Source organism: Microtus pennsylvanicus, chromosome 13, assembly GCF_037038515.1.
Source record: "Microtus pennsylvanicus isolate mMicPen1 chromosome 13, mMicPen1.hap1, whole genome shotgun sequence".
Classification (NCBI taxonomy): domain Eukaryota; kingdom Metazoa; phylum Chordata; class Mammalia; order Rodentia; family Cricetidae; genus Microtus; species Microtus pennsylvanicus.
In genome coordinates, this window is record NC_134591.1 from 64,849,192 (window position 1) to 64,863,689 (window position 14,498).

At 50.1% G+C, this 14,498-nt stretch overlaps 1 protein-coding gene across 2 annotated transcripts in view; it reads left to right on the plus strand.

Moving 5' to 3' along the window:
* The first annotated feature begins 4,811 nt into the window (after nucleotides 1–4,811).
* Slc9a1 (solute carrier family 9 member A1) overlaps nucleotides 4,812–14,498 on the plus strand; it is a 57,809-nt gene continuing 48,122 nt past the window's right edge. For both annotated transcript variants that reach the window (XM_075944657.1, XM_075944656.1), the window contains exon 1: nucleotides 4,812–5,993. Coding sequence is in view for 1 of the 2 variants with exons in the window: in XM_075944656.1 (XP_075800771.1) it covers nucleotides 5,630–5,993 (364 nt within the window). In the remaining variant the exon portion in view is untranslated. The remainder of the gene's footprint in view (nucleotides 5,994–14,498) is intronic.

Consider the following 14,498-nt stretch of genomic DNA (forward strand, 5'->3'; position numbering starts at 1 on the left):
AGCTATAATTTTCTTCTTTCTTTCTTTCTTTCTTTCTTTCTTTCTTTCTTTCTTTCTTTCTTTCTTCCTGGTTTTTTGAGACAGGGTTTTTCTGTGTAGCCTTGGCTGTTTTGGAACTCGCTTTGTAAACCAGGCTGGCCTCAAACTCATAGAAATCAACCTGTCGCTACTTCCCAAGAGCTGGGATTAAAGGTGTGCGCCACCATTGCCTGGCTACTCACACATATATAAGTTGCTCAGGCTAGCCTTGGCTCACTCTGTAGGCCTGCTGGGGTTTGTACTTGCAATCCTCTTGACTCAGTCTCCTGAGCAGCCGAGATTACAGGCCTGAATTAACACTGGATACCAAGCCTGGCTGATTCTGATCCTTGACCTAAAGGCTGTCCCTCTTTGCTTACCTTCATTGGAGATAAGGTTTGCCTTTCATCTGTTCTCAGTGTTTTCTTAAGGTGCTAGGGATGAACCCAGGGACTTGCTCCTGCTAGGACATCTCCCATAATCTCTCTGAAGTTTCCCACCTCATGTGTGTGGTATGTGCATGCATGCGTGGTGTGTGCAGGTGTAGAGGCTGGACTAGGACATCGGGTTTGCTGTTCTATCTCTTTGTCTTAGTCTGCTGAGATGGAGTTTCTGGCTGATCCTGGAGTCAAGCTGGTGGTCAGTAAGCCCCGACAGTCTTTTCTTATCTTTGTCCTCCACAGTGCTAGGGTTCAAGGTGAGTGGGGTTGCTTGGTTTTCTTTCTTTCTGTTTTCTTTTCCAATGTGAGAGCTGGTGATTTTAATGCAGTTCAATGGGGATTTGAACCCACTAATACATCTCTCCAGTCTGTCTAGATTTTTTTTTTTGGTCACTTCCCAGTGTCTGAATCTAACCATGGAAAAAGTGAGGTTCAGAAAAGTTAGTAACTTTTCACATTCAGTCCCCACATTGCCCTCTTCACACTCAGCGGTCACGTCACACTCTTCACACTCAGTGGTCATATCCTGCTCTTCACACTCAGTGGTCACGTCACACTCTTCACACTCAGTGGTCACATCACACTCTTCACACTCAGCGGTCACGTCACACTCTTCACACTCAGTGGTCACGTCATGCTCTTCACACTCAGAGGTCACATCACACTCTTCACACTCAGCGGTCACGTCACGCTCTTCACACTCAGCGGTCACGTCACACTCTTCACACTCAGTGGTCACGTCATGCTCTTCACACTCAGAGGTCACATCACACTCTTCACACTCAGCGGTCACGTCACGCTCTTCACACTCAGCGGTCACGTCACACTCTTCACACTCAGTGGTCACGTCACACTCTTCACACTCAGTGGTCACATCATACTCTTCACACTCAGCGGTCACGTCACACTCTTCACACTCAGTGGTCACGTCACACTCTTCACACTCAGTGGTCACGTCACACTCTTCACACTCAGTGGTCACGTCACACTCTTCACACTCAGTGGTCACGTCACACTCTTCACACTCAGTGGTCACATCACACTCTTCACACTCAGCGGTCACGTCACACTCTTCACACTCAGTGGTCACGTCACACTCTTCACACTCAGAGGTCATATCCTGCTCTTCACACTCAGTGGTCACGTTGAGCTCTTCACACTCAGTCCCCACGTCACACTCTTCACACTCAGTGGTCACGTCACTCTCTTCACACTCAGTCCCCACGTCACTCTCTTCACACTCAGTCCCCACGTCACACTCTTCACACTCAGTGGTCATATCCTGCTCTTCACACTCAGTCCCCACGTCACTCTCTTCACACTCAGCGGTCACGTCACACTCTTCACACTCAGTGGTCACGTCATGCTCTTCACACTCAGTGGTCACGTTGAGCTCTTCACACTCAGTGGTCACGTCACACTCTTCACACTCAGCGGTCACGTCACACTCTTCACACTCAGCGGTCACGTCACACTCTTCACACTCAGTCCCCACGTCACACTCTTCACACTCAGTCCCCATGTCACGCTCTTCACACTCAGCGGTCACGTCACACTCTTCACACTCAGTGGTCACGTCATGCTCTTCACACTCAGTGGTCACGTCACACTCTTCACACTCAGTGGTCACGTCACACTCTTCACACTCAGCGGTCACGTCACACTCTTCACACTCAGCGGTCACGTCACACTCTTCACACTCAGTGGTCACGTCACACTCTTCACACTCAGCGGTCACGTCACACTCTTCACACTCAGTGGTCATATCCTGCTCTTCACACTCAGTCCCCACGTCACTCTCTTCACACTCAGTCCCCACGTCACACTCTTCACACTCAGCGGTCACGTCGTGCTCTTCACACTCAGTGGTCACACCGCACTCTTGTTCTTTGCAAGCATTTTTTTCTGAAAGGATTTCACATTCACAAGGAAGCGCACAAAGTCAGGAGGAGGTGGTTGCACTCGCCTTTAATCACAGCAGAGGCAGAGGCAGGCACTCTGTGAGTTCCGGGACATCCTGGTTTACAGAGTGAGTTCCAGGACAGCCAGGGCTATTATACATAGGAATCTCCAAAAAAGTGCATAAATCCCGAGTGCCTGGTGAGTGCCCACGACTTAACTGCCTGTGGGTACCCAACAAAGGAACAGACACTCCCAGGACTCAGACGCTCACTCTCACTTGGAGCTCTTGAGCTGACACCTAGTCCCCGACCCACTCCCACCCCGTGCCCATGCCTGTGCTGCTAGCCCAGCGCAAACCTTGTCAACAGGTCCGGAAGGCGTCAAACTAAAATGAACCTCTCTAAGGTAATCGACTTTCTTTTAATTAACTTTTCTACACAACAGGACAACATTTCAATCTTTCAAAAATTCTCAGTCGGCCAGGCTGGGGTGGTACATACCCTTGATCCCAGAACTCAGGAGGTAGAGTAGGTAGATCTCTGAATTCGAGGCCGTCCTGGTCTACAGAATGAGTTCCAGGACAGCCAGGGCTATACAAAGAAACTCTGCCTTGAAAAGTCAAAAAGGAAAAAAATAATCTCAGTCTGGGCTCAGTGGTAGAGTGCTTGCCTAACATAAGCAGGCTTGTGTTCAAATCCTACTACTTAGGATAAAAAGATTTCTAATGATTGCACCACACAGACATAATTTCTTGAGCTTCCCAAATCCCAGTCATCACCGTTCATTCAAATGTCAGCTTCAGCTGTCTGTGCTGGCGTACACTAGTAATCCCATTTGAGAGGACAGACTGCCTGGTGGTGGTGGTGGCACATGCTTTTAATCCCAGCACTCCTGTTTGGGATTAAAGAAACTCTGTCTTGCCGGGCGGTGGTGGCGCACGCCTTTAATCCCAGCACTCAGGAGGCAGAGGCAGGCGGATCTCTGTGAGTTCGAGACCAGCCTGGTCTACAAGAGCTAGTTCCAGGACAGGCTCCAAAACCACAGAGAAACCCTGTCTCGAAAAACCAAAAAAAAAAAAAAAAAAAAAAAAGAAACTCTGTCTTGAAAAACCAAAAAGGCAAACAAACAAACAAACAAACAAAAACCCCAGCAACATCAACAAAAACATTAAGTCAAGCTGGACTACGTGGCAAGACCCTGTTTCACAAAATAGAGAACATGCTGTTTTCGGAAGTTGCATTCTGCTTCTGCTTGCAGGTAATAAAAATCCTTGTTTCCTCTTTAAACCAATCAAACAAACAGACTAAAACAATGCCCAGCCGGGCGATGGTGGCGCACGCCTTTAATCCCAGCACTCAGGAGGCAGAGGCAGGCGGATCTCTGTGAGTTCAAGACCAGCCTGGTCTACAGAGCTAGTTCCAGGACAGGCTCCAAAGCCACAGAGAAACCCTGTCTCGAAAAACCAAAATAAATAAATAAATAAATAAATAAAAAATAATAAAACAATGCCCAGCTTCTTTGCTATTTTGTTGTTTCACTACTGTAGTGGGTTGAGATGCACCTCTCAGAAGAAGCTGAAGTCTTCCCCTTGCCCACCCTCTGTGCCTGTGAATGTGGCCCTATTTAGGTGAGTGTCTTTTTCATCTCTTTGAGATAGCTTCTTTTTACGTAGCCCAGACTCGTCTGGAACTCACTCACTTCGTTACACAAGCCGACCTTGAGTTGAAATTCCTCTTTCCTTAGTCTCCCGAGTGCTGGCAATTATGGCTGGGAACCACTGCTCAGGTCTTAGACTGGACTTTTGAAGTTGATCAAGCTAAGGGCAGATTCCTAATTCGAATTGACTGGAGTCCTTGTAAAAGGGACCATTTGGAACTAGAGACAGACAGAGACAGGGAGGGTGGAGTTACGCTGCCACAGTCAAGGGACACCAGTACACTGCCCACAAAGTCCCAGCAGGTGGGATGCAGTAACTGATTTTTGCTCACAAACCTACCCTTGGGAACATCTGCACTTCAGATTTCTAGCCCTCATTCATTCATTCATTCATACAATTTATTTTGTGACGCTTGGCATTGAAATCAAGGCGTTACAAACGTAGGCACACACTGCCTCTAAACCACAATCCCACCTTTCATTCTAAATATTGCACAGAGATTACTTCACTTAGCCATCCTGTTACCCGTTTGGTATAGCTACTTATCTCCACGTCACAGTTGAGAAAGCTGTGAAAAAGAGAAGCTAAGTAACTTGCTCAAGGTCACGCGGCAATGAGAAAATACTTTGTAGGTAGTACAGTATTTCATTCGTGTTAGAATGTACTTTTTTATTTTTTCCATCTGGGTCTCGGCTTCCTCTTCTTACGTGCTACTTCCTTCCCTCGGCGACAGGGGCCGCTGCACCGCGCGGGCGCTGACAGGTCTCTCTAGCCCGCCGCGCCGGCTGCTCGTTGGTGCCTATAAATGGCTGCGCTGTGCTCAGCGAGGCATCAGTCCGCTGCCGCGGGACCGGGGACCGTGCTAGGGCTGGAGGTGGAGCTGGAGCTGGCCGGGAAGAAGCTGCCGCTGGGCCGGGGCGCACTACAGCACTGCACCGGTGTCTCAAAGAGGGGTGTGTTGCTGCTGGCTGACTGCGAGCCGCCTCCTGCCTGCGCCGAGGAGCCTTCCCGCCAGGCCGCCTGCCTCCGTCTTCCGCCTCCCTCCATTTCCCCGGAATCTCAACCCGGCGCGCTTGGACCCAGGCTCTCCTCTGGGTGGGGAAGCCCCAGCCTTTTTCTGGTTTTACTCCTTTCTCTCAGGCTGGCCTTCCAGCCTCCTCTCTCCTTTTCCTGCAGTGGGTCTCACCCTTTTCGGTCCCCTCTAGCACAGGTTCCTTACCCCTTCCTTTTAGCCGAGTTCCAGCATCCCGGATATTTTTCGTAGCCAAAGGTCCGGATTTCTTCCTCGTTTCCTTTGCCGGTGGTCCATCCTATCCTAGCCCTTCCTCTGTCTTTAGGACGCAGTTTCCCCGATTGCCTTCTCTCAGCCTGGAGTTCTAGATCTTTTGGGTTTCCTCCCTAGTTCCTCCAAGGTACTTGCCCCCCCCCCCCTTTTTTTCCAGTTTAGACTTTCAGATTGTGAATCTCTAGAGAACGAAAATACCTCTCTAAAACATGAACTTTTCCTAGAGACTGCTCCAGTTCACCTCAGCTGCAGACTCCTTGCTCCCTATGTCCCAGGTCTCACACTCACTTCCCTAAGGGCTGAGGCCTCTCAGGCTGAGGGAGCAGCATGATGCTTCGGGGGTCTAGCATTGGGGGACTTTCTCCACCTCGGATCTTCCCCTCCTTGTTGGTGGTGGTTGCCTTGGTGGGACTGTTACCTGTTCTCAGGAGCCATGGCCTCCAGCCCAGCCCCACTGCCAGCACCATCAGAGGGTCCGAACCACCACGGGAACGCTCAATTGGGGATGTTACCACTGCTCCGTCGGAGCCTCTCCAACACCCAGACGACCACAATTTGACCCATTTACACATTGAACATGGCGTTAAGTCACATCGAAAGGCCTTTCCGGTCCTGGACATTGACTACTTACACGTGCGCACACCCTTCGAGATCTCCCTCTGGATCCTCCTGGCCTGCCTCATGAAGATAGGTAAGTCTGAGGTGTGTGGTGCTGCTGCCGCCACCGCCGCCACCAGATAGGTGAGCTTCTTGTCCTGTTTCTTACCAGATGCGGCTGCTCAGGATCCCAATGAACCACTTCTGTGACAGGCATTCTTTCCCTTTATGTGTTTGGTCCTTAAATTCCAACTCTGGCCTGTGTGATTTGGGACCTTCCAAGTTAGAGCTGGCATTATGTAGGGGGAAGGAAGGGACCGGGAGAGCACACAGGACTTGAGAATGGGATGCTTCTAATACTAGGGAGTTTCAGTAAAGCTTCCAAGGCTTGGCAGGTCCCATGACTTGGATGGGACGGAGAGAGGAGCCCAGTGCTGAGCTATGTGTAAGACAGGAGGATCTTTGAGCGAGTGGCACTTTCTGCCCTGTCAACAGGAATCAGTGCAATTTATTACCTTCTCCATGAGAGGGTGTTTCAGGACTTGGCCTGTCTAAGGATTTTGCATATAGTAAGGGACTGGGTACAGAAGACAGTGTGGTCGGAAGAACGTCAGGGATGACCAAAGTCTCATTTTCCTTCATTCCCAGAGTAGTATCTGTCAGTTTTGCCTACCGAGGCTGGTCAGATGCCCCTGAGTCAGGTTCCAGACCAGAAATGCCAACCGTTATCCAGTTCGTAGGCATATTTATAAAGGCCGTTTTGGGGTGGCAGGAAAGTGGAGGAAGTTGAGGTTTGGTTCGGGTTTGTACCCGACTGACCAGAGACGTTGGCTGCTCACTGAAGAAGAAGGGACAGAGAAGAGCTAGGCTAAGATTTCAAAGTAGTCTCTTTGGAAGAAGGGCATGGAAAAGCTGTCCCTTCCCCAAGGGTTGGGCTCCCTGCCCAGCCTGAGCACCCTGTTCTGCTGGGTGATTGGTGGAGCTCTCCAGAGGCTGCATAACGCAGAAGTCCCTGGAGGTAGTGTCCAGGGGGCTTTGGAAGCTGCCTTAAGTTTTTCAGTCCACATACAGCTAACAGTGGAAGGCACAAGGTACTGGGACTCTGTTTCCCTCTTTGCTTGAGATTTGGGTTTACAGGAGTTAAGAGACTGAACCGGAAGCCTTTCAGCTTTCCCAAGGACACCAGCCTAGTGTGAGGCCGCCCCTGGGACGTGCTGCAGAAACTGCTGCCTCTACTTTGATAGAACCAGGGTCCGGCTTCCCGATGCAGGGCTTTGGTGCTGAGGCGTTATGGTGACTGTGGAGTTTGGCTGTGGAGCTGGGCCATCAGCACCTATACCTTGATGGCAGCCAGCTTCCTGGGAAAAAACAAGGACTGAGCAAGGGGAACCCTGTGTCTGGATTCTCACATATATGTGTGACCTTGAACAGCTGAGCCTTTCCTGAAGGTCTTGTGAAGTAAGAATCTGAAGTGTTGTTTGACTGTATTGATTGAGTCATGAAACCTTGTGTCTGTGCTTGTTCTAAGAAACTGAAGTGACCATGATATGTCATTTGTCTGTAGGAGACAAGAAGAGACTAACACCTCCCTTCTGCCCCCTCACGTCCCAGTATTGGGAGTTGGCACACACCCAGCCAATCTGTGTCTGCTGGTGATTGACCAAAAAGACCCCACTCTGGAAACTTTTTGTCCTGCAGACCCTATGTGATAGCATTTGTCCTAAGGGGCACCAACTGGGCCTGACCTGCTTTGTCAGCATAAGAGTGTGGGGTCTGAGACCCTGGGCTGGACAGCAGGGATGGGGCACTGGCAAGAATATTTGTCAGGAAACTGGGTTCACCATCTCTCCTCCTCCTGTGACCTTGACCAATCACACCCTCTTAGCCAACTGATCTTTGTGATCCTTCCCTGATTCTGGAAACCCTGGTTAAGCCCCAACCTTGGACCTCAGTTTTCCCATCATAAAATGGGAAGACTGAGTATGATCCCCCGTTCCCCCCCCCCCCCCCGCCCTTGCGTGTCTGACTTTTCTGACAACAGGAGCCTTGGCCCTTGGCACCTGGCCTTTCTGGGGCTAAACGGTAGAGGGAATGTGGACCAAAGGTGTCAAGGGTCCCGTTAAAATGGCAACAGTACAAACCACTTCTCCACCTCCACCTTTACGGTCTGACGTTAAGGTTAGATTTGAGGCTGCAGTGGGGAAGGCACCTCCGCTCTGGTGGCTTATGTTCTCTGAAGCTCAGTTTCTTTATCATAAAATGGAAAGTACAAGATGGAGTGTAGTTCAGTGGTAGGAGCATACACAAAGCCCTAGGTTCTGCCCCAGTACCTCACAGAGAAAGTGTGTGTGAGTGTGCGAGAGTGTGCTTGTGTGAGAGTGCGCGTGTGTGTGAGGGGGCTAGCATCTAGCTGTAGCTAGTGATGTGATGATGATGTAAATTAATGCACACACAGTTGACTTTCTATATATAGGGAGTGCTTGGTGAGCAGCCACTGCTGCTGTTAGTATTTTAGCCACCTAAGGCAGATGTAGCCCTACTTCCTATATCTGCTGAGACTGGAGCACAGTATCCCATAGCCCTGGATGCCACCTGGTCCTGGTCCTTCCTTGAGGTTTCAGGGGTTTGGACATTCCCATCTGACTTTGTTCTCTCTGTGTGTCCCTCTGAGCCCTGTGTAGCCCTGGTTGTCCTGTTCTTTCTCTTGAACTGCTCCTGGAGCTGGTTGTGGGAAGAGGGAGATGGTGACTTGATAACAGACCTGAGTAACAGATCTTTGTACATATCGACTGTTCTCCAAGAGTTAGAGAATTTGTTTCAGGGTCTTGCCTGTTTTCCCATCATCCCAGAGTGAGTAGGGGTTTTGGTAGAGTCCCTGTTCTGTCAGCTGTGGCAGCTCCTTGACACGCAAGGGCGGAAAGTGCAGCGTGCAGTCTTCTTTCCCAGCCTACTTGTGTCCTGGAACCCACAGGAGAACCTTGTGGACACTGACATGGGAGAGACAGGGCAAGGGTTAATGTTCTAGAGTAATTGATGCCTCTGGGACTGGGGAGGTGACCTCTGGCAAATCACTTCCCTGCTTTGGACCCTGTTTTTCTCTCTCTGGTAGTCAAGTCCTTTTTCTTGATGGGAGGAGTTAGTGGTTTAAGAGGGACTTAAATTATCGGGAGAACCAGAACTGGGTATGTAGCTTAGTTGGTAGAGTGCTTGCCTATTGTGCCCGAGGCCCTGAGTTTGAGTCTGAGCGTCACATGAAGCAAGTGTGATAGTAACGTATGTAGCACACTGTAGTCTCAGCCCTTGGGGTAAAGGCAGGAAGATCAGAAGTTCAAAACCATCCTCAGTTACAGAGTGAGTTTGAGGCCAGATACACGAGACCCCATCTCAAGTAAGTAAATAATAAATAAATGTATGAATAAATGAATAATTGAGCGAACCGTCCTGAAACCTCTAGGGTAGGGCATTCTCCTCTCTCATGTCCTGTGGTTTGGCTCCCTCGTGAATTCCGCTTTGTCCCAGTTCACCTGACTCTCAGGCAGTGCTTGTTCCCAGGGAGAAGCTCTCAGTAACCCAGCTCAGCACTGGCAGCACCCCCTGTTGTTTGTTCGTATTCCTGACCTGGAACATCTGGCGGAGGCCCAGTTGCCTATGAAGCAGGTATTCATCTTGTTCCCTGTTTAGGTACAAAAAAGACTTCTTCTTTTGTCCCTTTCCATCTTAATGATGTTTTGGTTTTGGTCTTTACAAGGTATATGCTGCTATTTCCTCTTTAGACCGAGCCTGTGAACAGAGAAACTAGGGGATTATTATTGCCCCATTCACATAAGTGAGACCCAGACCTACCTCTTCTACTTCTCAAAAGTAGAGAAGAAACAGCTTAAAGGTCACATTGAACCTGATGGGATTCTAAAAAGAAAAGGATGACATTTTTCTCCTGGGAAAACAGCTGTCTGACTCAGATGGCGTGAGGGAAGTCAGCCAGCATCTGGGCGAAAAGGCTGCAGGTAGTATATTTGCAGGTGTGCTGGGCATTTGGAGGGCCTGGGCTGGTCACGTGGCCTGGACTTTGTTCAGCTTCACACCCGAGGTTCACCTTTCCCCCGGCCAGTTCAGCCCAACGCCTGCAGCTCCACTGCAAGGAAAGCCCTGGCGGAAACCTGGCTTCGCTCTCTGCCCTTGACTGTCTTTTACTGTGCGTCTCTGGGCTCGCCTTGCCTTTTTAGTGACCTGACGACCTTCTGAGTGTGAGGTAGAGATTGATTTAGGGGTGCTTGGCTCACTGTGGTGGCTTTTAGAGCTTATTAGATGACCCCCCCCACCACTTTAGTCAGTTTTGTTACTATACCAGAAATACTGTATATAACCAGTTTTTTTTTTTGGTTCGCAGTTTTGGGGTCTCACAGACTAGTTGGCTCATTGTTTGCCTACAGATGGGGTGACATTTGATGGCAGGAGTGTGTGGTGGAACAGAACTAACTGCCTCCCTCATGGCTGGAAACCAAAGAGAGCAAGGAGGCGGATGAGGTACTACAGTCCCTTCAAGGACATGCCATTAGCCTCGAAGACCTACTAGGCCTCCTTTTAAATTCCCACAGCTTCCCGATATCACCACTGTGGGCCTCTGGGGACTATTCCAGACCTAAGGTCGTCCTGCCCACTCGGGCCTGTAGCAGGTGCTCTCCTGTCTCCTGACCCCTCTCCCCACAGTTTCTCCCAGTTTCAGCATTGTCCCTAGCCTGCCCTGTGATGTCGCTGCTGTTGCTGGTGGGGTGTGCTCTAATAATAACTACCATTTATCGAGTATCTACAGAGCCGTGCCGGGGACTTTGTAAAAGTAATCTCACTTAATTCCCACTGAAGACTTAATAGATAAAGGCTCCCTCTGTTCTTCAGATGAGGAAACAGCTCAGGGGTTCTCAGCGATGCTGAATTGCCGTTTCTTTTCTGTTGGTGTCTTGGCATAGCCTTCCGAAGGGGTGCAGCTGCACTGCCTCTGTCTCATTGCCCTCAGCTGATGCACTGGGCCCTGTGTGAGTGGTGCCCAGCTCCTCCGCACCTGCACTCCGCTAGGACTCCATCTGAGGGGTGGCATGCCCGCCACGGGAGCCCTCTTCCCACCTGAGAGAGCTGTGGGTGTCTGTGCCTGGCTTTAGGCCTGTCCTCCGAGATCGCTGAGCCTGTGCCCACACAGATCCTGCGCTTGGTTGCGTCTGTTCCTTGTTGGCCTGGTCGTGACCCACCTGTCTCCTCACTGCAGGTGTCTCTTAGCTGTCTGGCAGAGCTTTCTTCCCTCCTGTTGGTCAAGAGCGTGACAATTGGGAGGGGATTTTCTTTAGCCAGAGGGAGTGGCTAGCCTTGTGACTGTGACCTCCTGCCCTTGAGGAAGAAGGTGCCAGGCTGCTCTTGGTTGCCCTCAGGGCCCGGTAGCATCCTCTGAGAGGCACTCCCTCTGTGATGGGAGCAGGTGGCACAGCTTTCTTCTGATCTAGAAGCAGCAGTCGTAGTTCTTATTAGTGCTGTGGCTTGTTTTTCTGCCTAAGGAAACTGAGTCTTGGGTTGTGACCTGCCTGAGGTAGGAGAGAGGACACAATTTCTGGACTGCTAGCCCAAGGTCCTGTCTTCTTTCCTGCCTGGCCAGCAAGCTAGGATTCCTTTTCTTTTCTTTTCTTTTCTTTTCTTTTCTTTTCTTTTCCTTTCCTTTCCTTTCCTTTCCTTTCCTTTCCTTTCCTTTCCTTCTCTCTCTCTCTTTCTTTCTTTCTTTCTTTTTTCATTCTTTCTTTCTTAAACAGGGTTTCACTATACACAGTGACATAGTGAGTCCTGGATGGCCTTGGAACTCTGCCTGCCTCTGCCTCTTGAATGCTGGGGTTAAAAGTGTGCACCACCACACTCAGCTACACTGAATGTTAGTAACGTTCCAGCCAGGAGCGGTGGCACATGTCTTTTAAGTCCAGCACTTGGGAGGGAGGCAGAAACAGGTAGAACTCTGTGAGTCCCAGGCCAGATTGGGTCTACATAGTTAGTTCCAAGACAGCCAGACCTTGTCTCCAAAATTAAAAGAAAAAGAAAAAAGATCCAAAGTGGCTTTAGGAGAGAAAATGACCAGATGCATCCACATAGGTGATCTGGTGGTTGTTAAGAGAGGTGAGGTAGTGTCCCTCCCTTGGGAGGAGGGCTGTAGAGCTGGGTGTCCAGAGCTCTAGCCACTCAGCAACAAGGCTTTCCCTACCCTCCGAGGACCCATGCTTCTGTGAAGTGTGCCACTGAAGTCAGACCAAGGCTTGCCATGCTCACCTTCCTAGTCTGCAGAGCAGCGAATCTTTGAGATGAGGGAGGGTGTTCTCATTCTTGGCTCGTGGGAGGTTCTCCCACCCCCACCCAAAGAGAGAGGAGAGAAGTGAATTTCAATGGGAAACTTGCTGGAAGTGGATGGGAGTGCACGAGATCCGACCTCAGGTCAGCCTTCCTTTGGTGTGGGAATTGAACCTGGGGCCTGAGTCACACCCCCTCCCCCAACTCTGGTCTTTTCTGACCCTGTGACAATTTCTGAGCCCATTTTCTGATTTGTGATTTTTTTTTTTTTTTTTTTTTTTTTGGTTTTTTGAGATAGGGTTTTTCTGTAGCATTGGAGCCTGCCCTGTAACTCGCTCTGTAGTCCAGGCTGGCCTCGAACTCACAGTGATCTACCTGTCTCAGCCTCCGGAGTGCTGGGATTAAAGGTGTGTGCCACCACCGCCTGGCAATTTGTGATATTTTTGTTAATTGCATTAGCCATTGCTTTTATTTTTATTTGTTAGCTGTTTCTTACTAAGCTTCTGGCTTCGAGACTGCTGGGTACGTGCACAGTTAGAAACACGAGGTCAAAGCCTAGCTCTGGCCAACTTTGGAGCCTATGTTTTTTTAGTGTCATAGCTTAAGTTCAAGGGCCCCTTCACTTCAGGAATTCCATTTTCCCCACAGTCATTCTGAACTGGACAGTTGAAAGCCTTGACTATTCTCTCTGGCTCAGTTTTGAAAACTGTGACCCACTCCAAGCTCCACACACACCCTGGAACGACAGGGACCTGGAGCTAAGGGGCTCCAGAATCCTCTGGGAGCAGCAAGCAGCCTGTACACAACCTGCAGCTGGCTCCTTCCCCACCAGCCCCCACCCCCCCCTTATGCAGGCAGAGAAGTCTCGTTCAGCACAGGCAGGGCCTGGGTTATTCCTGAGTCATCCATCGCCCGCCAGTGTGGGCTCCTCCTGCAGCTCTTGCTCCCTCTGCAAATGTCTGAGTCAGACGAGTCTCCCCAAGGTTGTCTGCACACACCGCATGGGGCCAAACCGTCTCTTTAGATGCCAATAAACACCAACTGATACTTTAGGCAGCCCGTGATTATATGTGGGTATTTTTAATCTTATGGGCTAATCTAATTTTAACTGAACTAAGTTTTGGGTTGGCCTGGATCAGTGGGCTGCCCCTGTTCTTTGGAATCATGCTGATTTCATTTCCTTCCCCCTAAAGCTCATCCAACACGTAGGACCGGTTGTGATGTTTATTGGGCCAGACTAAGCCCTGAATTCTAATACTGCCTGCCAGAAATCAGGAATCCCTAGATTATGGATTATCCCAGGACTTCTCAGAAATACATGTTCTCAGGTACTCTGACTGAGGGTTAGGGTGAGGCATTCTGCTCCTTCCCAGGCCTGTGGGGACAACTTACCTCTCAAACCAAAGTGGCTTGTCTGTAATGAGAGGAGTCTGTCTGAGACCAACTCACTGAAGGTGGAGGGATGACATCAGAGTTTTCTGTGAGACAGAGCCCAGAAGTTAACCAAAACAATTAATAGCTAACACCACTTGCATACATAGCCCTTACCGCGTGCTGGGTAAGGCTTGAGAAGGCTGTCTTGAGCTGGCCAGCCTGAAGACAGAGAGGCAAGAAGAGGCACACCAGTGGTGGTCTGCCTGCCGGCTTTTAGCTCAGGGTCCTCCGGGGCTCAGTAGGTGCTTCCAGACTGTTCAGGACTGGACGAGATGAGACAAGACGTGACAAGGAGTGGTTGTGTCTGAGGGCTGGGTAGACTCCTGGCAGAGGGCAAGATGAGAGGAGTAGGCAGTCCCTGAGGGCTGCGGTAGAGGAGGCTTTCCAAAAAGATGAGGTGGAACCTGAGCGGAAGGGAACAGAAGTGGAGCAACTGCTGTGCTTAGAAGCTGGTCCCCATGAGGGCGAGCATGGAAGTCCCTTGAAGACGGGACCTGTGTGCTAGCTCCCTCCCCTTTGATCTCTCTCTCTCTCTCCCTCCCTTTCTCTCTTTCTCTCCTTCCTTCCTTCTTTCCTTCCTTCCTTCCTTCCTTCCTTCCTTCCTTCCTTCCTTCCTTCCTTCCTTCCTTCCTTCCTTCCTTCCTTTGTTATGGTGTTAGCAAAAGCCAGAAAACCTGCTTGACAGATTTTAAGTGTGCTGTGAACCTTTGTGCATTCACTTTCTTGGTTGTTTCTGGCCCACAGACAGGGCTCCCTCCACAAATACTGGGGTGAATGAATGAAGGAGCACATGGCTGACTTCCCTATGGAGACAGGGTCCACACAGAGACTGGTACACTAGAAACCAGGTTGC